The sequence below is a fragment of the Polyodon spathula genome, chromosome 7 (genome assembly GCF_017654505.1).
Source record: "Polyodon spathula isolate WHYD16114869_AA chromosome 7, ASM1765450v1, whole genome shotgun sequence".
NCBI lineage: Eukaryota > Metazoa > Chordata > Actinopteri > Acipenseriformes > Polyodontidae > Polyodon > Polyodon spathula.
In genome coordinates, this window is record NC_054540.1 from 4,386,271 (window position 1) to 4,411,608 (window position 25,338).

Below are 25,338 nucleotides of genomic sequence, written 5' to 3' on the forward strand. Positions count from 1 at the left end.
TGCTTGATAAAAGTAAGGGATTTCCTTGCAGATCAAGAAAGAAAGTGAAAATGCATGAAAGGTCAAAATAAAATTCAAAAGGAATTGGACTGGGAAATTCCTAGGCTGTTTTCACATTTATTTGTTCTTTTGAGTAAATCCGTGGCATCAAAACATATCCCATCACTGCCAGTAAATCACATCTTTATTAATAATAACAGACTGCTGCTTGTACAGAAATGCCCTAATCTTGTCATTTAGGGAGTTGTTAAGCCTAGCACAGACTCTTTATGGAGTCAGAATCAAGACACTCACAGTTGAAGCACTTCTGTTAAAGTTAGGCAGCGGCTACTCCATGCCAAAGACTGGCTCGTGAGAACTTCTGTATAGATTCTGTTGCCTGAGGAACACTGATCAATCCCAGAATTCTAGAGTACACGTTCAATATTTACAACATTTAACTTTCAGAATCAAACATATTTAGTGGGTAGGGTGTTTTTTTTAATTAATTAAATTTTTTAACATGACATAGCAACCAAATTGCAAAGTGGACAGCACAGACTTATTGTATTGTATTGGGAGATTATGTATGGGGCCGAATGAGTCACTGTGGCCCTTGCATAAACTGTAAGTCTATCCACAGGGTGGCTTCATTAAAATTAATTTGTTTCTGTTTTTGATTGCTGTTAAACAGCACTAAGTTTACGATACAATTGACCAAAATAAGCCGTTTTTATGTAAAACAGCAAATTTATGAACAAAATCAAAGTGATCGACTTCTTATATCCGAGCCATGTCGGAAAGCGTGTTTGAGACCTGTGCAAGTTTCCCTTAGGTAGCTCAAGTGCCTCCAGGGGTAAGGCAGGAGTCAGACAGCAGTATAACAAGCATGAAGGAGGCAGGGTTAGGACACTGAAATCGGGTTCTGTTTCTCAGCTGAGGTTAACTGATCCGCTGCTCAAGCAAGCAGGGGAGTCACAGCTGGCATTATTAGCCATCACAATCAACCCATTATTGCATCTATGGTGCTTGCTCAAGTTCATAGGCGTTTCCCTTCCTACTTATCAAGTGACAGAATAACAGCAGTCAGTAATTACGGTGTCAGTGCATTCTCTCAGCTGCAGCAGCCTTGTAAACCGCATGTGCGCAGTGAGCTCCAGCACAAACAAAGTTGTCTGTGGCACAGTGTGAAGCAAAGGCTTTTCCAGTAGGGAGGCGCTTCACAATCCGGTAAAATGGGCTGCTAACAGCAGGCAGAAGTGCGATTTTTATATGAAAAGCCTTCATGAAAGGCTCTGTTATGGTTCTTACCTCTTTTAATAAGAAGGAAAGCCTTTGATATCAAGAGCAGCTTGTAATCCTTTACAGTCCTGTCTACCAATAAGCTGTAATAGTTAAATGCACATGCTAAGACTAGAGGTATGTTTGAAATTATTACCACTTGTGATGCGACATCTGGCTTTTCAGTGGGACCCTCATAAAAATAAATGAAACTATTGGTGATGTAACAGTAAGTTAAAGAAAAGGCATGTTTCCTCTGAAAGTGTTCTTTTTTGTGACTTTGTTTTTAGTTGAACCTGGCTCAATGTACCATAAGATCGATTCAGCACTGTACTAGACCAAAAAAAAATAATTATAATAATACATCTTGTCAAACCTTGTGTCTGCATTGATCTCTCATAAAAAATAATTTATTGCGTAATCCAAAGGCTTTCGTATATATCTTTTATTTTTGTGACGAAGGCTGAAGGGATTATGGGTCCAACACATGTGTCTGTCATCTCTGTGGCTTAACAACGATCTGTTGAGTAAAAAGTATCTTCTTGTTTTTTTTTGGTTTTTTTTGTTTTTTTACTGGCAATGAAAAAAAACAAACTAAAAAAAATTAATAACATCTGCAGTACTTCCATTGAAAACAAAGTATTACACACAGCTTCAACACGTTACTAAAAATTTAACATAACACAAATGACCTATAATTTATAGTTTTAGAAGAAATGCAATTAGATAATGTACAATACTGACGAGTGAAGGAAAATCAATGGCTAAATAGACTCCATACCACGATGCCTGAAGTTAGATAATTACATCATTAACTATGTATTAAATGACATCACAAACACATTAATAGATTTAAATTAAAATAGGTGAGTGTAGTTACCATGACTTCAAAAGCCTTCAAGTACCTCCACTGTTTGTTTTCAAACACACTTTCCCTTGACAAAGGCATGGTAAACATGTTGGGAAGTGAGAGAGAGAGAGAGAGAGAGAGGCTTTTCTGTTTCAGTCATTGCCTCCTGCTGGTTTTTTAAAAAGTAAACATTGTGGTATTTACATAAATCGGTACCGATGTCATCTAAGGGCAGAAAATGGCAACAAAGTAATCTAAGTAATGGCAAAAGAATTATGGCATGTTTTACAACCTTTGAAACTGCACACACTGAAGGGCTCCACCATAAGTAAGGGGCTTGAAAAATGTGCAAGTTGTGGCTGTTGAGGGAAAACGGGTTGCTTTTGAAATGCGGCTTTTACAAGTTCTGCACTTCGAGGTTGACATAATGAAAACCTCTCATTAAGGGTGTTATTGTTTAACTTTTCTTTCTTCTTATCATGTAGCCGTGCGGCACCTGGCAAGTTAGGGTTATTAATTAACTTTTCAAAGAGATAGACCGTATATACAGTTTTACGCACACCCCTTTCAAGTGTCATGCCAACATTGAGCCTGTTGTCCACCAGTTTTGAAAAGGTTCATCCCTCACAGTGTACTCATGGTTTCTATCCTGTGTAAGGCAGTTTCAGCTCTGTTTGCTTTGGTGCTTCTTTTCTGCTGATTCCTAATTGACCCTTTCTGTTCAATGTTTTTGTTTTCTATACAGAATGCTACAGAACAATCAGTTAAGACAGGTCCCTAGCGAAGCACTGCAGAATCTCCGTAATCTCCAGTCTCTGTGAGTACCTACAGTAAGATGCTCCTGCTGAAATCAGAGAACCAGACCTTTTCAGCTCGCTCCACAAAGGGAACGCACACCCTGACAGGCAGCATCTCTCTAAAAGCCATCGCTGAGAACTGAGAGGCCATCAGTCTCATTTCCGTACTCGCTCTTTGTCATTTATCAGTCTGGATCAGCTGAAAGCAGCTCTGTCTTTTAATTATCATCTGAAGTAAGGGGTTAAGCTGGGGGGGAGGTAGCAGAATGAGTCTAAATCAACTTGGATAGAAAGAAAGCTTACCTTTGATAACTAAAAAAAAAAAAAGAAGATAAGGGAATTCTATACAGCCTACCTTTCAGGGTAGCCAAGCTGGAATCTGTCCTTTGTTTTTTGTCTCCTTTTTTTTTTTAAATGCATGCAGAATATCTGACTAAGATCACATTATTCCATAAGCATTCTGCCCAAAGGTAGGCCAAGTGAACAGACAGCCCATTGTTGCAGTTCTAGGTTCTGATGCATGTTATACAGGGCTTCCTAAATAACATGAAAGCTACTCTTATGGTGCCTTTGTTACTTAAATGCTTCCCTCTGTACAAAGCGCAGGAAGAGAAAGACTCAGGGTTCTGTTGTCCAAGTAAGCAAGTGGTATCCAGTGACCATTAAAACACAAGAGTGGCAGTGTTGAATGGGGAGAGCGAAACAGCTGTAAAATAGACAGAGCAGATGAAAGATCCCTGAGGCAGTGCACTAGAGGTGCTGTCTGCTGAAAGAAGGGTTACTGGATTGAGGGCGTCAAGGATGCCTTTAGTTCTTTCCAAATGATCTTTAGTCTCCTGTTGTATTTCCAAACCATTATGGCATTTGGGGGGGGGGGGCACAGGTAGGCACAAGGGGTTTAAAGGCTTTCTCTCCAGCGAAGAGGGGAAACATTTGAACTAAATGAACACAGTTATTCAGGGGGACACAATAGCTGTGACTTGCCCTGCTGTTTTATCCGGCTTTCTCACCAGGTGTGACTCGTCAGGTAACTTCTTTTGTAGGGTAAAGAGGCGACTGCAGCGTGAGAATCAGAGCGGTTCAACTGGGAGAGTAAGTAGATTACTGCAGGATAAGCTCTTTTGCTTGGTTAAGTGTCAAATAATTATACCGCTGCTTATATTAAATAAACCTACTTGGTAATTAGCAGGCAGCAGTAATCAACAGCAGTAATTTTTTTTGTCACGTTATTTATATTAGGTTTATTTGTGGTGGTGACAGTAAATTGTGCACGCACTGTACTTCACTGTACAGTATAAGGTCTCTTCACTAATTTATATATATTTTTTAAGGAGATGCTGTTTTATTTTTCTTTCTACAGATTATTTTTCATGTTTTAAGAGTAGTCACCTAAAAGTATTTGTAGCCTACCTGTATCCACATTTCCTACAGCTGCAACACTGCTTGAAATATAATTGTCCATTAAAAACTGAAAATACCATTCACATATTTGTCGAGCTGTCCTGAAAACGTACTTGTCTTCGTGATTCTTTCTGGCTCTGATATAACACTGGAATGCCAGTGAAAAAATGTCTTGTGCTTGATGAAAAACAATCGTATTAAAAATGCATCCGTGGCAATGTTAGACACAGCAAAACTATAACCTCTGATAAACAATGTGCAGCTCTGTTTATAAATACCACACAGCGGTTCACGTTAGGCCGGAGATCGACACTCACCAGCAAACAGAGAAGCTGTGTTTCTGCCAGAAACTTGTGTCAAAAAGCTATGTCCCTACAGCAAATGTCAACACAAGAGATTACAGAAATTACTACCATGCTGGTGAAGAATGCACAGACCTCCCTGGAAGTGGTAGCCTTGACAAAAACAGTTAGAACAAGCACAACCCAGAATCCCTATTGATATAAATAATAGTTAGGCATTGTTTTTTAATATTTCACGTACTGTCAGTAAAAAGCATTTGCAGTTCTGTTTTGTTATAATACACATGTATCTATGTTTATCTTTAGTAATTTTAGTAAACATTAGGGTATTGCTGGTCTTGTGTGTCTGTAAACTTGCAAAACATGAGTCTGATTAAAATACAAATACTTTATACCTGTAAAAGCCAGTTAAATACCCAGAGAAATAACCTATAACCCATATATTATATTTTTACAACAGGGAAAGTTACAAATAGATAACTAAATTAACGTACTGAAGCTGTAAAGTTATTTTTGGGAGATGGTGAGGCATCTACTTGTGCATTTTGAAACTTTATGCTTTTGTAGTAATATCCTAGGTGTAGAATGAAAAAGTTAAAATAAATTCTCTCCAAAAGAGAGTCTTGTTAGGAACATCAGAAAGCGCATTCTAGAACCAAAATGCACCTGCAAAAAGAACACTGTAGCAATGAGCAACTTCTTGTTATCTAATTGGCTGTGACTGCATATACTGACAGTGGGAGGGACTTGGTGACTTTTCTTAAATATAGCAACCTGCTGAACGACTTCTGTAGGAGTGAGCAGTGATAACAGACACACCACAATGAAAAGCTTGTGGAGAGGCAGTGCAGATGGTCTGAAACTCGGCAAAAGGCAGTCACTTTTTACTCATCCTGAACAAAAGATTCCCATAGTAAAAGCATAGCAAAGTGTAATAAACTTTAAGCATATCGAAAGCATGGTAAAGGGTAGGTAAGCATTGTAAATAGTAGCGAGGTATGAATGCATACTATAACCCTGAGGAAAGTTACTTAAAAATGCCAAATATCCAGGAATGCTGAAACAGTAATAAATGATGATTAACAACAGGTCATGATATAATAAACGGATACAGTAGATTATTTTTATGTATTTCATCATGAGAATATACGTGTTCCAACAATAAATAAACCTATATTACTTCAAAAGACACTTTCTTGGCAGACTACAAGTAACTGCATAGTGCGTGTGATTGGGTATCACAATATATGCAGCCGTTTATAACAAATCACTTGTGCCCTAGCAAGCCTGTTTAATACTTGTGTGTGCAGTTCAGTGGTTTTGGCACAGGGTAAGATGACAACACTTTATATATCCACATATAAAAAAATCAATTGGTACATGCTTGGCACAATAATTGCAGTCTATTTAAATGCACAGTAATGTGATTCGTGAGTACAAAAAAATCTGTAGCATTCACCAGTTACAACATGCTGCGTTTAAAAGAACTATCCAAACAGCCCAAGTCTGTGCGAAAGTAAAATGTACTTTAACTGTCTTACACCATTCCTGTAATACGCTGTCATTTCTGTTCCTGAAACAGCAGTTTCCACAAAACAGATTATTATATTGTTTAAATAAAAAGCCCTTTTTTAATATTATTCTTTTGGGGTTTGGACAGCCTTGAGACAGTTTGTCTAACCATATCCAGCTTTGATTGTTTGTTGACAGTACCTTGACTGGTTTTGAAATGGACCAGGCAGCTCCAGTTCCTTTCATGTCAGCTAACACACAGACCACGTAAACCTCAAGGTGTGCTTCGACAGTGTAATCCCTGTAACCTTGCTTCAGTACTTTACGAGGCCAATCGTTCTGCCAGAAATGCTCGCTTTATCTTGGAAAATATATAGTAAGAGGTAGTGTTGTCTGTGGTGTGGGGTGAAAAGCTCTTCAACACCATCACCTCCACAGATAAAGAAACTGCCGGGACTGCAAGTGGATAATTGCCCTGAACATTAGAACTAAATTAATCCAGCGATTCCCAACCTAGCAACTTCATAATCCCTTGTAGCAAACATGCATATGTACTGAGCTTTCATAATCCCCTGTAGTAAACATGCATATATACCAAGTTTTCATAATCTCTTGTAGCAAACGTGCATATGTACTGAGTTTTCCTGTACATGATCCTTGTGGTACACCATGGCAAAAGCACAGCAAAATATAGCAAAGCATGGTGAATCTAGAACCTTCGTGCCTACAAACTGCATCACATATAAAGATGAACTATATTAAAGAAATCCATGAATACCCAGTCATAGTTTTACTGGTAACAACGAAGCTAAAGCAACAGTATGCCTTCCATTAATACAGTGTGGCTCCATCTGTTCCACTCATTGTGAAGTCCAGCCGCTGTGTCATCTTGAGAGATGCTGTTCTGCTCCTCAGAGACTCCACTTCAGCATGATTTCTAGGCTAGGGGGATTTTTTATTTTTTTTGCAGATAACAAGCTTGCTCCCAAATGAAAACAAATCCCTCCATGCTTTACTGTAGGCTGAAGATATTTCGATGAGAACTCTTACAAGGGTGTTCTTCAGTCCCAAAGGCTTTTACTATTGATATACGTCCGAACAAAAATGTTTGATTGTTAGCTTCCGGTCTTCGGTCTGCAGCACCAATAGGCCTGAAATTTCTGACCGAGCTGCAGACGCTGGGCTTGGGTTGGCTCCACTGAGCTGGCCTGAGCCTTCCGAGAGATCAGCTTGTGAGGCCTGGTCTGACTGGACAAGTGGCTGCTCTTTGGAACTTGTACAAGTAATCCTGAGAGAGGAGCTCTGATATGTTTGTATAGTTTGCATTAAATTCTGCCAGCCCCCACCTCCTCCCAATGCAAGTCTGTAGCATTTTTATTTCAATTGATGAATGTGTCTATTCTTTTATAGTCTAAGCTCCATTGTACAAACACTGCGATTCTGACCATCAAGTCTGGTGTCTGTGTGCGAGTAAAAAAAATGAAAACCTTCAGCTTGCCTTTTTTATTTAGATGAATTTGAATTCCTGAAATCCTGGAGAAAAAAAAAAATAGAATCTGTTTTCAATTTTTATTTTTATTTGCCGATATACAAACTTTCAGAGTGCAAGTAATAAAATGTAGGGGATTGAAATGGCTTTCAAATGTATTGCTGTTTGATTTACTTGTGTAAATATAACGTTTTGATTGTTTTAAGGTTTTAGTGGGCCCTCTGGGCTTGCTAAAACTCCATGAAGTACTTGACTGTAAAGGTGCCAAACGGAAACTCATTTCAAAAGTATTAAGGACTGTAGACACTCATGAAGGTTACAGGATACCCTCCCTGGTGTTGAAACAATAACCAACCAGTTTATTTCCTTAACAGGGTCATATTTAAAAAATATATTCCCTCTGAGATCACCTATGTTATATTGAGTTGCAGTTAAGTAGGAGATGATTTATGTTGTGTCGTAATGCCCAAATAATAATAATATGATACAATCCTGCATCATGTGAAATGGGCCTCATTATATATGCTCTTAATGACTAACAATGCAGTTAGGAAATACAACATTATTGGTTTACTTTTTATGGCAGCACCAGTAGTAACCTATAGTAACCTATTCCATCTGTGTTGCATAACCCTCATGAGTCTTCCCAGATATTCATTAAATGTAGTTATCCCTGGAGGTTAGAGTATTGTTAATATAAAGTAGTGTAACTGTCTATCCCAATGAGAACCCATATATGAAGCATCTTGAGTTAGAAAGCCTTTTCATTTTTGTCTTCCCTTAAGAAAAGTTTACATTTGAAAAGGTGAAAGGTATTTTGAAAACCCATTATAAACCAGATTAGAGACTTTGACGTGTTTCTTTCTTTCTTTCTTTCTTTCTTTCTTTCTTTCTTTCTTTCTTTCTTTCTTTTTAATGCTTTATTCAGAATAGAAATCATGTTATTAAGAGCTGCATTTATTGTGGTTATACTTTTATTTGTACATGCCTGTCCTGAGAAATAAAAAATAAATGGATTGCTTAATGAACAAAGCAGCCAGATTTGTATGAGAATGCCCCCCTCAAACCCATCACTGCCAGAGACTGGCTTCTTAAAAGTGGATGCTGCTGAACTGTAGAAGGCAACCGCACCACTGGCCAGTGTGTAAAACTGTAATAGGTCTGTTGAGAGGTTACCTAGGCTCGATGTTACAGGTTAATACACCAAAGTACAGTTTACTATCTAGTCTTACACTTACTTATCAAGAGCATTGGAGGTCCTGTGCTGGCTGGTGAGCATTTAGTCACAGCACCCCTTATGGCAGGGAGTAGTCTGATCCAGAGTATCCAGGATATGATATATGCATCAGATAAATAACCGAAATGTATCAGAATAATGATTAAGACTATGATCTTTAATGAGTGGGTTCCAAGATCTATCAGAGTGCAAATGTTTCAATCCCAGAATAAATGGATGACTGTTTTTTAGAGTGAGGTTTATTTTAGTGATGTGAAAGCACTGCTGTCTGTTGCTGGTCATCTTGCCAGGACACCCTTGTAAAGGAGGCTTTGCTCTCAAGGGTTTATTCCTGGTTAAAGAATGACTACATACATAACTAAATAAGTCAGTTACAGTAGCTGTAATTCGACCAAAACCAGTAAAGCTGCCAAACCAGATGACAATGAGTTGAAACCACTCGTCTGAACAAGGTCTGTCCCAACTGGTTCAGATTAGAGAGTATACGGTACAAAAAAACAGCAAACACCCAAGAGAATGAAAGGCAGAACTGGGATTTTAAAGCCTAAAGCAATTATTATTATTATTATTATTATTATTATTATTTATTATTATTATTATTATTATTATTATTATTATTATTGAAATAAATGCTAGCAAGCACACGTTTTAATTGCAAGTGGTAAAGGTGTGTTCTCTCTTGCGTCTTTTTGTCTGCTAGCCGTTTGGATGCCAATCACATCTACAGCGTACCGCACAACAGCTTCTCTGGCTTGAGCTCCCTGCGGCACCTCTGGCTAGATGACAACTCCCTGACGGAGGTTCCAGTGCAGGCTCTCAGCAGCCTGTCCTCCCTGCAGGCCATGACGTTAGCCCTGAATAAAATAACACGCATACCTGACTATGCCTTCGCAAACCTTTCCAGTCTGGTTGTCTTGTAAGTGTGGCTGATTAGGCTGTTGTTGTTTTGTATTTTAACTGGGATAAAGCTAATAAGAACAGCCGGGCTGTGCAGAGAAATTAGATGTCTCTCTCTGTTTTGTAGCAACAGGCTAAGTATGTATGTGTCTGGTGTGCCGATAAACATCCTTCCTCTAACTGACGCCACTACTGCCTTGGGGCAGCATTTAAAACCTGGAGCTTCCAAATGTTTATACCTTTGGCAGCACCATGGTTTTGCAATCCATTTCCTTACATCTTATTAGCATTAGTTATATTATCTTATTAGCATTTGCAATATTATCACTGGTTGTCTGTTTAAGATATTTCAGTTCTTTGGTCCTTTTCTAGTATGTTAAACTTAAACTGGGAATATGCAGACAAAGGTTGAAAAGGTGCAGAGTTGCTGCTGCTACCTTAGTGTTCAAAGTGACACGAGCGTTCCAGCTGCTGTACAATCAGACCACGTGATCTCATTATACACAAACCAGGGTACACCAAGGCATATGTAGCATTGTATTTGAAATGTTTGCATAGCCTGAATTAATGTAAAACAAAAAATAAAAAAACTTTTAAAAGAACCAAATATTTCTCAGTACAATAGTAATGTTAATAAAGCTCATTTGGGTCAGAAAATGGATTTTAAGAGAGAGATTTCTATATATAATGCTGTGCCATTTTCAATGGTAAACAAAGTGGCTTTGCACTTGTTACCCTTTGTTAATATTCAATGCCAGTGTGATTTTTTTTTAAATATAAAAATATATATCCTGTTTAATTTAAGCGTGATATTAATTAAAAAACAGGGGTCTGGGTTACTCAAGTGGTCTGTGCTGGGCTTGGATCTAGAACCCCCTCATTTCAAATCCATGGTCAATTTGTATTGCTATTGCAATCCCTGAATCAGACCGCGGATGAGAAAAGGACACATGCTTTGAAGCTGAAAGCTTTTAACTTTCATTTACTGTACAGTTGGCATGACTTGCGTGTAATGAGGGTGCCTTTTTTTTCACGGAGCAAGGCACAAGGTCTTTGGGCTCAGCCAATGAGAAAAGTTTGTTTAAGCCTGCTGAGTGCATTGTTCTTTCCTGACTGTGTTGTTAATGTTTCTCTGCAGACATCTCCATAACAATAGAATTCACTCCCTGGGAAAGAAATGCTTTGATGGGCTCCACAGCCTTGAGACTTTGTGAGTTGACCTCTGACTTCTTTCACTTTAAATGTTTTCATTAAATTGCAGAAAGTCTAAACAAAATAATTTCCAATTCACCTAAAAAACAGCAAAAACAGAAATGCTTTGTTTTAGCAGAACTGCAAAGGTGTTCCGATTCTATTCCTGAATCCTATATATATATATATATATATATATATATTATATATATATATATATATATATATGATATATATAATGTTTATACTGATTTTAATAATAATGATTATTAATAAACGTTTTAGTTTCACTTTGTATCAAATTCCGTTTCAGTCACTACATGCTGGTTAAAAATCCAACTGTGGGCTCCATAGAGCTCTCACAGCCATGTCTAACCTGTCTCCTTCAACGCTGGCCCTCGAGTAGTTGCTGAAAAAAGACGTGCCAAGAAGAACACATGTGGTATTTCTTATGTCCACTAGGGAGGCGGCAATGTCTTGCGCAGGGACAGATTAATGATACACAGACATGATTCGGAGAGCTCTACAGAGGTCACAGGGGTAATGACTGAAACAAAGTGAACCTCGACAATAGTACAGCTAATTCTCATATTGCATAACCATACTGTAATCATTTTCTTCTGTGGGTTTCAGTTGCACACAGAGTAAATGTGTCCAAGCACATACTGTAATAAATTAAACAAACATTTCAAGCACATTTATAGTAAAACAGGAAAGGCATTTTTTTCAGTACTGCGTTTTATATTGTTGTTCATAGTTACAGGTGAAATTAAACATAAACAGATAGAAAGATATACAGATAGATAGACGTGTTGGACTGGTGATACATGCAAGCGCCCCTTTCATTACGAATTGCATACCAGTCGAGCACCACACTGAAATCATTTTCATGTAGTGATATTTTCACTATCTCTGCAAGCCTGTTCCACTGTGCTGACACTGGAAGTTTACTAATGCGTCTGGTCAAACAGGAGCCACACTAATGTGGTTATAATACAGGACCACCTGTGCCCCAGAATAGGATCACTGCTTGTAATTGAAAGCATGTGAGGACCTGAAAGATGACTTTCTCTTGATAGAAGTACAGAAAAATCAACTGAAAACATTGAAAAACAAGCCGTGGTTACTCATAAAAGACGACGAGCACAGGATTTTGATTTAATGTTATTTATTTATTTTTTAATGTTGCAATTCAAGGTTGGTCCCAGATTACAACATTCCTGTTTTTCCATTTCCTTCTTTTTTATGAGAAAGGAAAAGGTTGTTTTCTGTTTGGGCTGCTATCGAGAAACATGGGTTCCCTCAGTGTGATGAGGTTCTCAGAACATTGGCTGTTTAATGCAGGAAGTGCAGCACAGCAATCAGATCTTCCCTCAACGTTCTAACGAATTGAGCTCAAGGATATCGCACTAATAGGGAAACAGGTCTAGTATGTGAACTAAATCCTGACAACCCATATCCTATTTAATCAAAGGCAGGCAGGCTAGAGATGTACTAACAGGAAGTCACTTGTGGGAAGCGCTTTATTGTTTATTCTGAGAGAAGGAAGAAAAGGTACAAATATAGGGAAGTTTACTATGTACTGTGCAGCTTCATTCAGAAAGTGTTTTGTAAAAGGAAGCCCTTTCATTTATATCATTTTCGGTTGGCTTGCCAATAAGCAGTTGACTAATACAGTAAGTGCTTGCCTATGCATGGTATCTCTACAGAGAAAGGTTTCTCACCGATGTCTGTCATTACACCTTCCCTGATTATAATAACAATGTTGCATAAAGATAAACCAACATTTGAGACTATGTGTAATGTTAAAGAGTAGGAGCGTGTTTTCTAAAAATCTAGCGTCACACGTCCCCACGTGCTGCTACAACTGTTTAAATAACGTACCTGTCATTTTTATTTTCATTATTAACATCCTGATGACTTTTTACACTTCTAATTGTGTTTTTGTGAACAAATCCGCAGAATCGTCTGTGGCATAGCTTAATGTTCTCCAGCATTGGCCATGGATACTCTCTGTAATGTAATGTGTTGGTGTTCCGTTTCCAACCCTATCATTAATTCCAGTTTTCATTTCCCACAGGGATTTAAACTTTAATAATCTGGATGAATTTCCAACTGCCATCAAAGCCTTGATCAATCTTAAAGAACTGTAAGTATTTACAGTATTAATGAAACCTCTACTCTGGCATATTTTAGAAAAAACAATTGCATTCCTAAATATGAAAAGTAATAATTTTCAGTTTCATTTTTTTGTTTGTTTGGTTTTTTTTTAGTGGTTTTCATAGCAACAACATCAGGTCGATCCCAGAAAGAGCTTTTATGGAAAACCCTTCTCTCATAACAATGTAAGTTCCAAAGTGGCTGGATTTCCTGTTAAAAAGAAATTAAATAAATGTCCTGGCAGTTGCCTAATCTTTGCTATGGCTTCCTTGGGGAATGCCACATTAACAGGCACTCCTGTGGATTGGTGAGGCAGAATCAATAGGCAGCATCAACTGTTTCACCTCAGCGCACTACAGCAAACCCTACTGGCCAGGTGCCTGGTGAGCTCAGAGCTGACCTCCAGAGGTCAGTTGCTGTCACACATCTGCTCTCGAGCTCCTGGGTGAAAAGAGGTCATGAGATTGGCGGGCACCCGCTGACCCTCGCTCTCCTGGGTGGTGGGGCAGTGTCAGTGGACATTCTGAATTTGTGACAAATACGGTGGTAAAATAATTGGGCATTTTACATTTTAAAAAAGTAATTTAATAAGAAACACGCTTATGCATTTGTCATGACGTGACATTATTTGGACCATTAAAGAGTTGCCTAGATGTGCAGATGATATTAACATATGGGTTTTAAATGTAGTTTAACACAACTCATCTGTGATATAAATGGATAAATGTTTTCTTTTTTTATAGTTTGATTCATTGTAGCCATTTTATTGATGGTTTCCTTGGCACCTTTAAATGTTTTTGTGCCAATCACTCTTCAAATATGAAAGCTTGTTATATTTCTGGCTATTTATGAATGCCTGATTGAACAATCTATCTATATTCATATGGTTATTCTTATGAGGAGCTACAAGTTGCTTATACTCTTCCACTGTTTGTTAGGAACCTCTGGAAAAGTACACCAGCTTTCTCATCATTGTATAGAGGTAATGACTGAAATCACTGAGTTCAGAGACTTAAACTGAAACTGATTTCTGTGCCAGTAAGGGCCTGGTTCTATTAGCAGAACAGGTGGCAGACTTTATATTACTCATCTGAATACTGGAATTGATTACATATGAACTACTGTACTGAAACAGAGATACGTTGCCCTTGAACAATCTTCATTAGATGCAATGTTTTACACAAACTAGCCAACTGCATCGGCACCAGGCCCTGCATTTTAAACATAGCTACTCGTAAGTAATTTATTGAACTCTTCTTTATTGACAGATTTTTCTATGACAACCCTATCCAGTTTGTTGGAAAATCTGCTTTCCAGCACTTACCTGAACTGAGAATGCTGTAAGATCCTTGTCCACTTCCTCTCAGCGTTTATTTTCACTCTTCTTTTGATATTAATCGGAGCCTCGATTAGTGGCTCTGTGTTGCACATCCTGCTTGCTAACTGCCTCCATCTCCCACTTTTGTTTTTGTAACTTCAGGTCACTAAATGGAGCCACAGAAATCACTGAGTTTCCTGACCTCACAGGGACCAAGAGTCTGGAGAGCCTGTAAGTTCTCGGCCACTAAAGTCTGATTCATGTGGCTTTTAGAAACTGTCAAGGACCCATGTCCGTGACGTAACACTCTTATTTGAATTTCATCAGGACCCTGACCGGGGCGCGGATAAGCGCTCTTCCCGCAGAGATGTGCGAGCAGTTACCGAACCTTCAAGTTCTGTAAGTCATACATCTTTTTTTTTTTTTAACCCAGCAGTAACAGGCTAATGGCTCTTTTAATTGTCAGCATTGCAGGGCATCCTGCTTTGGGCACTTAAAGTTTCCTACAAAACATCTCCTGTGCAACGTCCATAACAAGCGTAGCAAAACCAAGGAAGGAAATACTTAGCCAGTTGGGACCAACACTGCCAAGAGCTGGTGTGCTCAAATTCAAGTAACAGTAAGAGTCATTTAGATGTGCCAAGACGTGACTTTAAGCATGGCAATTCCTTGGAGCCATATTTATTAATATAGGCATACAACATTTCGTAAACATTACACACCACCAGGAATAAAAATTGTTTTATACTCAGATTGTTTAATGAAAAGTTTTTGGCCAAGTAGATATTTTTAATCTTTTTCATTAATAAAAACACAGCAAAAAGTATCCACCAAGCCAGATATTAATAAACTTGACAAAATTAAATTGTAACACATCATTTTAAATATTAAACTGAACGCACTAGCATTTAAAAGTTGGCCCGTTCCTGGGGCAGGGCTAACGATCCCCTCTGATTTGTGGTTGGTTATATGTCTCTTATACCCCTTTTGAATGGGCCTCTTTTTTCCACGTTACTGCCTCGACAGTTCTGTTTTAAACACACACACACACACACACACACTTTGCTTTGTAAATAAGCCTAACAAAACATGGTGCATTTTAAAATTGTGCAACTGCTGGATCCGCTGCTGTTGAATTAAAATATACATCGGCACCAAATTCTTTCTGGGTTAACAGCATGGGGGATAGCAAGACACACGCAACATATTGGAATAAGCCTTCCTCCTCCACGCTTTTTATAGATCTGAATGGGTCAAACAGTCCAGAGGTTCTGGACCTGCAGTACACACTAGTCATAAAAATAAATAAAAAAAAAAACACAACAAACCTTGATGCATGGCTCGGACTGTACTGCAGGTGAATTCTAAAATGCTCTGTGTTTTTTGGGGGTTTTTTTTGTGTTTGCATATCATTGTTTTTAACTGACGAGGACCACAAAGACAAGGTTAACTAAACAAACCAATCTCTCCTCTCTTCTCTGCAGAGATCTGTCTTACAACCTGATACAGCACTTGCCTACTTTTAATGGTTGTGAAAGGCTCCAGAAAATGTAAGTTAAAAAGAAATAAATATATATATATATATATATATATATATATATATATATATATATATATATATATATATATATTACTGTGTGCTTCTGTCACTCTCACAAGTTGAAAAATATACTACTTTTATTTTTTTATTGTGTAAACAAACCATCCAGAACCATAAGTGACTTTATTTCCTACTTTGTTTTGGTTTCCAGTGACCTGCAGCACAACGAAATTCAAGAAATCCAGACCAACACGTTTCAGCACCTGACTGCTCTGAGATCGCTGTAAGTACCACTTGCTGACTGTAAACTGCAGGATGTGCTGGAATACTTCTGAGAGTAAAACTGCCTTATAATGTCCAATAATAAACCATGCATCTGCATAAGAGGGCAGAGATGCCAACTACAATAAGCGCCTAAGAAAATATACAAACAGGAGGAGGCCATTCGGCCCGTCAATGCTCACCCAATTCCTAGCCAACTAGTTAACCCATTCCTTACCCACGCTACTCTGTGTATATCTCAGTCATATGTTTGTTCGAGGCTAAATGAATTCATTTCCATCCTCTTTACAATGTATTCCATGGGATTAGTCTGGTTGCTGTTTGCTGGCCTCGCTCCGTGGCTACAAAGCCCTGTTGGTAATGTAGGTAAAAGGGCAGTCTCTCCATCCTAGAACCTCGGTTTTGTTCTTGAGGTCATCTGTGTCTTTGTCTAATCATCTGTGCAATACACAGATCAGATATGGAGCAATATAATTTGGGTCAGTGAAGTGTTAATTAAATCAAAATGAATCTAAGACCACATCCGCTCACTTTACTGCGTATACATAACCCTTTCTGAAACACATGAACATAAACAAGCTCAATAAAGTGAAACTAGCTGTGTCCTGTGCCTGCACTCGTCAGTCTTCTTGACAAACTCTTGACAACGATGGTGTGGTTTGTATTATAAATCTAATATAAATTAAAAACATCTGTATTTCTTCAAATCATAATTTAAAAAAGACCACTCGTGGTGCCCCGCTCACAAAACTTTAAGGACTGCTTTAAGAAATGTTTTATTAAGGACAGTAAAATGCAAGAAGGAAATGAAATGTAGCCTATAAAATACAAGTGGAAGCATGCATGTGCTTGCAGTGCAATACTGGTATATACACGTGTGGCTACAAATAGGGAACCAGGGCCATTCATCCTTCAATGAAAGGTTAATTGCGGCTTAATATGTGAAATGAACAAGTTTACTGTGGAAGAGACATCAGGACATGATTTGGCAACCAGGATAGAGAAAACGAAACCTACACGCATCTAATAATCTAATGTACTAGCAGTACACTTTGTTCTGTTGAACATGTTATATTGTTATCTCTGTCATTTGGAAGTTTACTTGAGGAAAGTAGAGGCGTAATTGTCAAGCTTTTGTTGTTTCACTCTATTTTTTTAGGTATGACTGTGACCAAAGCTAAAGCATACCAGAGGTTAAGAGTTAATATCTATTATTTATTTGCACCGGAGAGCATACTGAGAGACGCATTTCACTCACAAAAAATGTCTTGTTGACCGCTGCCAGGGCACGCTTATTCAGGATGACACGCTAACAGTAAAACAAATAACAACACATTTCCGAATCAAAAAATAATTGCACACATTTCTAGCCTTGACAGTTAAGAGTTCCCATATGATCAAATGTTATTGTGTATTACAGCCCTGCCAAAATACTAGGGAAACAACAGTCTCAGGGTTAGGGTTAGTGTACAATAATAGATTGGAATTTTCTGGTTGAAATCATTTCGATTTACTTAGGTCAGGATAAAGATAATTTTATTAACGAAAAAATGAATCTTATATTTAGAAAATCAAAGGCTGTGTCCCACGATCATAGGATCTATTTTAATGATCTCAACAGAGGCAGATGTTAACACATACAATAAAATATCTAATTTCACAGTGTCTTCATTGTATGTAGTGATGTTAAAGTGGGTCAGTGTCACTCCTGTGGGAAGCACCAGTAGGATTAATTAATAAAAATACTTCTAAATCGGGGATTTTAGTGTATGTATTAATATCCTTCTCTGATTGGATCATTCAAATTGACCCCTATTACTACATTGTTCTTGTTGATGTTACAACATTATAATAGATCCCTATTATTACCACGAACTACCGAATATTTCAGTAATTAAGCAAAGTGGTGGTTCAGGCAGGGAACCCACGACAACATCAAGCACTTCCAATACCAGATCAGATCATCAATCAAATGGCTAGTATCTTATTTGTCCTTCAATAAACAATATGCTTAATGATCGGCAAGGAAAGAATTTATATTTTATCTCAATCCATTACATCCCCTGCATTTTGGCTTTATCTAACAGGGGAGGGCAGCTATCCTGTCCCCCTGCCATGGCTTCCCCTCGGTCAGCCTCTCCACTTATCTGTGAACTAATTTATGGGCCGGGTAAAGGCCATAGAATGTAGTGTAAAATTTATATAAAGTAGTTGTGTTGTTCAGTCTATGTTTTAATATATAACCTATCGCATGAGTTTCCTCACTCAACCATTGGTACAGTAAAGTATACCTAAGGTTAGTTTTATCGGGGTCTGTGAGCACTGTTTATGAATCACATTAATAAGCTGCATTGCTATTTTTATATATATATTCATAGTGACCTGGCTTGGAACAAGATATGTGCGGTTGATCCCAATGCATTCTCCCATCTGCCTTCGTTAATCAAGCTGTAAGTATCGGTAGTACTTCCTAGCGATGGCTTCAGTTTGCTGCTTTGTGAATACTGAACATGCCACTAATCTGCTGATCACTGTCATTCCACTTCTACAGGGATCTCTCATCTAACCTCCTCTCCTCTCTTCCTGTCACTGGACTGCATGGATTAACACACCTTAAATTAGCAGGCAACACAGACCTCCAGGATCTATTATCTGCGGAAAACTTTCCAAAACTGAGGTACTGGCTTACAGTGCAATGTTTTCTTTCATTTATTTGTTAAATTAAAAAGAATTAGAAATAACAGATTTTTGCCGTTGCTTATCGGTTTCCAATCAGAGATTAAGAGATAATTTTATCTGCTGTGTGTTGTAAAAAGGCACCAATTAACTATCAATCAATATAGGGAGGCAGTGTGGTTCAGGGCGTGTAACCAGAAGGTCACTGGTTCAAATCCCACCTCTACCACTTACTGACTCACTGTGTAACCCTGAGCAAGTCACTTAACCTTGTGTTCCATTCTGCCTACCTCTGTAAAGCGCTTTGTGATGGTGGTCCACTATGAAAGGTGCTATATAAAAATAAAGATATTATTATATATTATTTCTTATAGAGCGCCTTTCATGATAAATCGCCTCAAAATGCTTTACAGATAAAATAATATAAAATAGAGAGAACAATTTAGAGAAATATTAAGATACAGTGTATAAAGAGGCCTCATAGTCTTCACTGCTGTGTAAACATGTGAATTCCTCACTGTGATCACAGTCGAATTTGCACCTCTGTTCATTTCTCAAGTGTTTCTTTTTCACTTCACAGGGTTATGGAGATGCCGTACGCTTTCCAGTGCTGTGCATTCGTATCCTGTGAAAATCACAACAAACTGTCCAATCCTTGGGACAAAAACGAGACCCGCAGCACCGACCATTTTGTCAAGAAGGACAGCGGCATTCTGCTCAGTCAGGGTGTGTTAATGCTCACTATTTTAATAGAGTCTAAAATACTTCCCTGTAACAGACAAGAGTAATAATAAAGGCCTTTACTTGTATTGAATTGCCATAATCACGGATACAGTTATAGTAATAATAATAAAACATTGCGGAACGTGTGGCTTCGACTGAAGACAAAGTCCAGGTGGGACCCGTACTTGAAGTTCATTGCTTTGTAAAGCCTCAATCAGAAAAGAGCAGGAAAAAACAAATGGAAACAGAAGCTCTCTTAAGACGTTGACCCTGGGCGCCGGTGCAAACTTAATTAGTAAATCCCACTGTTTTTGTTTCCAGAAGATCATGACTTTGAGGACTACCTTCTTGACTTTGAAGAAGACCCAAAAGCTCACCACTCGGTCCAGTGCACCCCAGCACCAGGTACTGTAAGCTCCCTAGCACCAGTTCTGTGTGAGAAAATGTGTCCTCCCATCTTAGCAGAAAGCATATCATTTGCATGAGAATAGTCAAAGCAGCTCTACTTATACGTCATTATCGAACAAAAGCAATCTAAATGTTTAGAAACGTAAGCAGTTCTTTGTAAATGGCTTGTTCCATAAAAAGCTGTAAAACGCTTGTGCTGTATTTTGTATTCCAGGTCCATTCCGGCCCTGTGATCACCTGTTTGGCAGCTGGCTAATTCGCACCGGAGTGTGGATTATAGTGGTGCTGTCACTTGTGTGCAATGGTCTGGTGGCTGTAACTGTCTTTGTTTCGCCAACCTACATATCTCCAGCTAAGCACCTCATAGGGCTGCTTGCAGTTGTCAACAGCCTAATGGGGCTTTCAAGTGGCGTTCTGGCTGTCGTCGATGCCTTAACCTTCGGCAGCTTTGCCAAATACGGGGCGTGGTGGGAAAGCGGAATTGGCTGCAGGATCACAGGGTTCATATCAGTCTTCAGCTCTGAGACGTGCATCTTTTTACTGACGACCGCTGCGCTGGAGCGTGGCCTCTCCATAAAGTGCGCCAAAAGACTGGAGTCCAAGTCCACCAAGAGCAATGTCAAGATCGTTTCCGCTTTCTGCTTCATCCTGGCTTTGGCCATCACTGTCCTGCCCCTGCTCCACGTGGGCGAGTACGGGATCTCCTCCCTGTGTCTGCCTTTGCCTTTTGGAGAGCCGTCCAGCCTGGGCTTCATGGTGGCCTTGGTTCTGCTCAACTCGCTCTGCTATTTCGTGATGACCGTCACCTACACCAGGCTGTACTGCAGCCTGGAGAAGGGCGAGCTGGACAACTTCTGGGACTGCTCCATGATCAAGCACGTGGCCTGGCTGCTCTTCACAAACTGCTTCCTTTACTTCCCCATCGCCTTCCTGTCCTTCTCCTCCCTGCTCAACCTGTCCTTCATCAGTCCCGAAGTGATCAAGTCCATCCTCCTTGTCATTGTCCCACTTCCGGCCTGCCTGAACCCCTTGCTTTACATGTTGTTCAACCCGCACTTCAAGGAGGACCTCGGCATCCTGCTAAAGCAGACACGGCTGTTAAAGAAATCCAAGCAGAGCAGCTTGATCTCCTTGAACTCGGAGGATGCAGAGAAGCAGTCTTGCGACTCCACCCAGGCGCTGGTCACCTTCAAGAGGTCGGAAAACCTGGGTGATGCACCAGAGAGCAAGTCTGTCTCGTCTGCCTCCCAGATCATTGAAGCGTGCCCCTCCCAATCAGCGACGTCTGTTCCCTACCACTAGAAAAAAAAACAAGAATATCCTGTAGGTGTCGTTGCTATCTGACTTTCTCTTTGGGATTAAAAACTCATTATAGGTTCATTAATGAAATCAACGAAAGATGCCAAACCATGTGCTCAGTAAGTTAAGACGACTTAACAAAAAAGTACAAGTCTTTTTGCAACATTTTTACACCAGTTAACTTAGACCAGTGCTTCTCAGGTCTGGTCTGCCAAGATTATGAACCATTACACTCTGGTCGTCAATACCCATTTTGAATTAACATTGCTTTCCCGTGTACAAAAGACAGAGCTCACAGAATCTTGGACGTTAGCGATACGTGGCAATTATTCTGTGTAACTGTAATGCAAATAAAAGGGCCTGGAGGTTGAAACACAAGCGAGGCCTGATTTGAGAACTGCTGCTGAGAAGAGGGCTGAGCGTTGTGGACTAATTACCAACAGGGCATTCTTGCTGCCTGCCTGTCTGTCTGTCTGTCTGCTCAGAACTACAGAGGCTCAGCTGTATTTGCCCAGCATGGGCTTGTATCTTTGTGATGTTTTCTATTTCGTCTGCTGTTCCTCAATCCATGTACGGTACATTTCATTGTAGCAACTTAGCGCCATATGTTCTAACTTACCTACACCCTGGAAACACTCCTGAGCACTTATATGAGACTTACGTCTACCCTAAACCAAAACTTCCTAAAGCTTGGACTCACAACCAACCTCCACTCCAAATGCACTTATCTGAACCTTCATTGTAGCTTTGTACTGGAATGTACACAGCACGTGAGAACATGTTGTACAGCATTATACAACGCTCAAATAAATGTTACCGTTATAAAAGCGTAGCACAGTGTAATAAAGCATAGTAAAAGTATAGTAAATCATACATAAGCATGGTCAGGCCCATAGAGGTATAGTAAAGCCTATATAAAATAAAAACAACGCAAACAATGGTAAATGCAAGGGTTACTGTGGTAAACTTTTATAAGGGACTTCCTGTTTTTTTATTCTGCTAATTCTGCATTTCTACAGGCGTGCACCTTGAAAACAGGGTTACAAAGCACAACAGTCTTATCATGCCAGTTTAGTTCAGTATTAACCCATTCAGTCCTGCTTATCTTAGCCCCATGTGTTAACGGATTAACATGCCTGAATAACGGAATAACGTGCAGAAATATGTGTAAAAAAAAAAAAGTGTCCTGTTCCGATGTGTACTCAGTCAAGGAGTTTGTTCTTCAGCTTGACAAAAACAATGCAGGACTGAAAGGGTTAACATGGCATGAAGTAAGACCCAATTTTCTGTTCTGATCCATGTTTGGTCAGTGCAAGTAAACCTCTATACGGTACTGTCAAATATACTGGCAAACTGAATTTTACAATCATACAGAACACACTGGTCTTTGCTTTGTTTAACAGGTTAAATAAAACACCTCTTTATTACTGTAACAAGCTTGTTGTCCTATGTAAAGTATTTGTGGTGTGTTTTTTTATTTTTTATATTTGCTCTTTACAATGTAAGCTGTGTTTTTTCCATCTCCTACTTCACTGCAATTCAGTTGGTAAGCTTTAGTATTGATTTAAAGTTCGGTGTGTTTGAACAGTATATGAAGTTATGTCTATATGTTATTTCGAGTTTGGTTATTCGAAAGTGGCAATGAACAATGAAGACTTGACACTTGAATAAATCCCAAATTAAATGTTACCAGTATGTTTCTAAAGAAAATGTGAGTGCTACTGTTATAAATAAAAAAAAAAAAAGATCTATTCACAAAGCTGTAGCTCAAGTCAAGCTGAATAGAGCACTGTTCCTCTTGCTGTGCCACAGTGTAAATGGTAACTTACATCCCTCTGCAAAAACTCTGCTTTACAGCTGCACTCAGAGAGCAGACTGCTCTTTCAAAGTGCTTTTAACTTTTAACACCAGGATTTGATGACTGAAACAGGAAAATGATACACCAAGTGATTCTTAAAATAAACAAAAAAAAAACAACAAATAAAAACAGAATACATTAGTTAACATAACTGTGAAATCTCATACCCATGCAAAGAGGGTCTTTAACAGCAATTCACAAGTTGAATGTTTACAAAACTCTCGAGTTAAATCTGTGTGAATTAGACCCAGTGTTTCAAAGAGCTCCACGACGAACACAAACTTGTAAGGGAATTTAATCATGTCTCCCTCCAGAGCCATGTAGGAAGTAGCAAGAGACTTGTGTTCGGTTTGGTTTGTGCTGTACCAGGAGTTGTAGAAAGGGCAGAATCTACCTGGACTTATTATAAGTAAGACACACTGAAGCATTTTTTAACATTATGTAGTTTGTTTCAATGCCTTTTACCAGAGTCTTCATTTTTCATGACACTTTCAATCCTGTTTGCCAGCAAGAATCACCTTTTCCATGATATAAATATACATCCCATGATTCTGTCACTATTACCAGTTGTGCATGTAGTAATGAATTGTCTTTTATTGTTAAGTTTCTGTTTGTGAAGCACAGCCTATGTAGGTCAGCAAGTTTGATACATTGCAAAACAGTGTCTGTTTCTTTAAATGCGTTTTGATATTAATTTTAAATGATAATCAGATTTTCATGCAAAACTATTTTTTTATGATTTAGAGGTCTTTAAGAAAAAAAGGTGTATAAATATAGAGTTGTATTTATATATATATATATATCTATAAAAAAAAACTATGTGTAAAGAACAGGACTATAATGTAGTTTTAGCTTTCCGCATGTGCTATAGGTTATGCGATTGATCCCAGCTCCAGTCTCACAACATCACCACCTGCATTGTTTGTAAATACTATATGTAAATTTGTAGTCGCTGTAAATATTAATGCATATCAGCTTTTATATTGGAGTGTTAAGTGTATGTTTATTTGTAATAAAAAATTTACCAAATGCTTGCCTTTTCTGGAGTTTCATACCATACTATGGGGACATGATGTTCAGCTTTCCCTTATCAAGTTGAAAGTGCCCCTTCACTTTAATGGCACGTCCCTAACCTGAGTGCTCCTGAGTTCTGTTGCTCCAGTATTAAGCTATTTTATTCACTTTTTTTCTAAATCTGCTTTTGAACTTATATCACCTGGTCTATATTTATACAGACGGAGGCAGTAGGTTGGGGCTGGCAGAGTAGAAAGGACACACAGTCACATGATTTGAATTAAATGAGGAGGTCTGGAGTGTCCAGACATTCTCCAGACAAACTCACAACTAAAGCAACCTCAAAGCCAGACAGACTTAGAGAACAAATAACTTCATATTGTAGTAACAAACCCTATAGCCTCTCGAAATGACAGCCAAGCATCCTACAGCAGAAAGAGGAGTGGAAAAAATACCAATAAGAAGATAACATTTGAAACTGACAGGACAGCCGGGGCTGGAGAATGACCCTGTTCAGAATAAATACTTAACTGGGTGTCGTTCGCCTTGTCCCGCATTTTCAATAACACAGAGGGTTGGATTCTCAAAGCTAACCACTCCAAATCATCAGAACTGCAATTTCTAGCTTAAAATAAATAAATAAATAATGATTCTAAACAACTCAAGACTACTTAACAAGTTTCAAAGTTTTTTGTTGTATCTGGTTTGATAACTACTTTCTCTGTCTGGAAAAGGAACCAAGGGTGCAAATGAGTACGGACGAGAGGGATGCATTATAGTGTTACACTGAGACTTTAAAGTGTAGAATCCACACTAGATAAGGGGAGTGCTTTTAGTGGTACTGAAGCAGATAAATGAGTCACATATTAATCACAGGAGACAGTGATTGCAACAAAGCTTATTGATATTTGAAATGTGAAAAGAACGCACATGTTGGGCCCTAAGCCTGTGAGCGATTGTGGTTATTTATGCAAGTCCCTGAAGGAAGCTTTGCACATCATCACCCAAGCTTGGTCTCATTCCAACTGCTGATTAGAAACTGCTGGCCTTTAAACTGAAGCATCAACATACATTTCAATCAGATCTCTGCACTGGAGAGATTATTATAGTCCTGTTTGGCAATG

General features: G+C 38.8%; 1 protein-coding gene across 2 annotated transcripts in view; it reads left to right on the plus strand.

The window, feature by feature from the left end:
- LOC121318029 (leucine-rich repeat-containing G-protein coupled receptor 5-like) overlaps window positions 1-23,938 on the plus strand; it is a 65,012-nt gene extending 41,074 nt beyond the window's left edge. Inside the window, exons 4-18 of one of the 2 annotated variants that reach the window (XM_041254232.1) lie at window positions 2,856-2,927; window positions 9,549-9,764; window positions 10,884-10,955; window positions 13,017-13,085; window positions 13,210-13,281; window positions 14,365-14,436; window positions 14,577-14,645; window positions 14,742-14,813; window positions 15,899-15,964; window positions 16,166-16,237; window positions 18,615-18,686; window positions 18,788-18,913; window positions 19,493-19,638; window positions 19,960-20,040; window positions 20,258-23,938. In XM_041254232.1, coding sequence (XP_041110166.1) covers window positions 2,856-2,927; window positions 9,549-9,764; window positions 10,884-10,955; window positions 13,017-13,085; window positions 13,210-13,281; window positions 14,365-14,436; window positions 14,577-14,645; window positions 14,742-14,813; window positions 15,899-15,964; window positions 16,166-16,237; window positions 18,615-18,686; window positions 18,788-18,913; window positions 19,493-19,638; window positions 19,960-20,040; window positions 20,258-21,345 — 2,365 coding nt within the window. In that variant the 3' untranslated portion in view covers window positions 21,346-23,938. Of the gene's footprint in view, window positions 1-2,855; window positions 2,928-9,548; window positions 9,765-10,883; window positions 10,956-13,016; window positions 13,086-13,209; window positions 13,282-14,364; window positions 14,437-14,576; window positions 14,646-14,741; window positions 14,814-15,898; window positions 15,965-16,165; window positions 16,238-18,614; window positions 18,687-18,787; window positions 18,914-19,492; window positions 19,639-19,956; window positions 20,041-20,257 lie in introns of both variants that reach the window. The other variant, XM_041254231.1, reaches the window with a different exon arrangement.
- The last annotated feature ends 1,400 nt before the right edge of the window (window positions 23,939-25,338 follow it).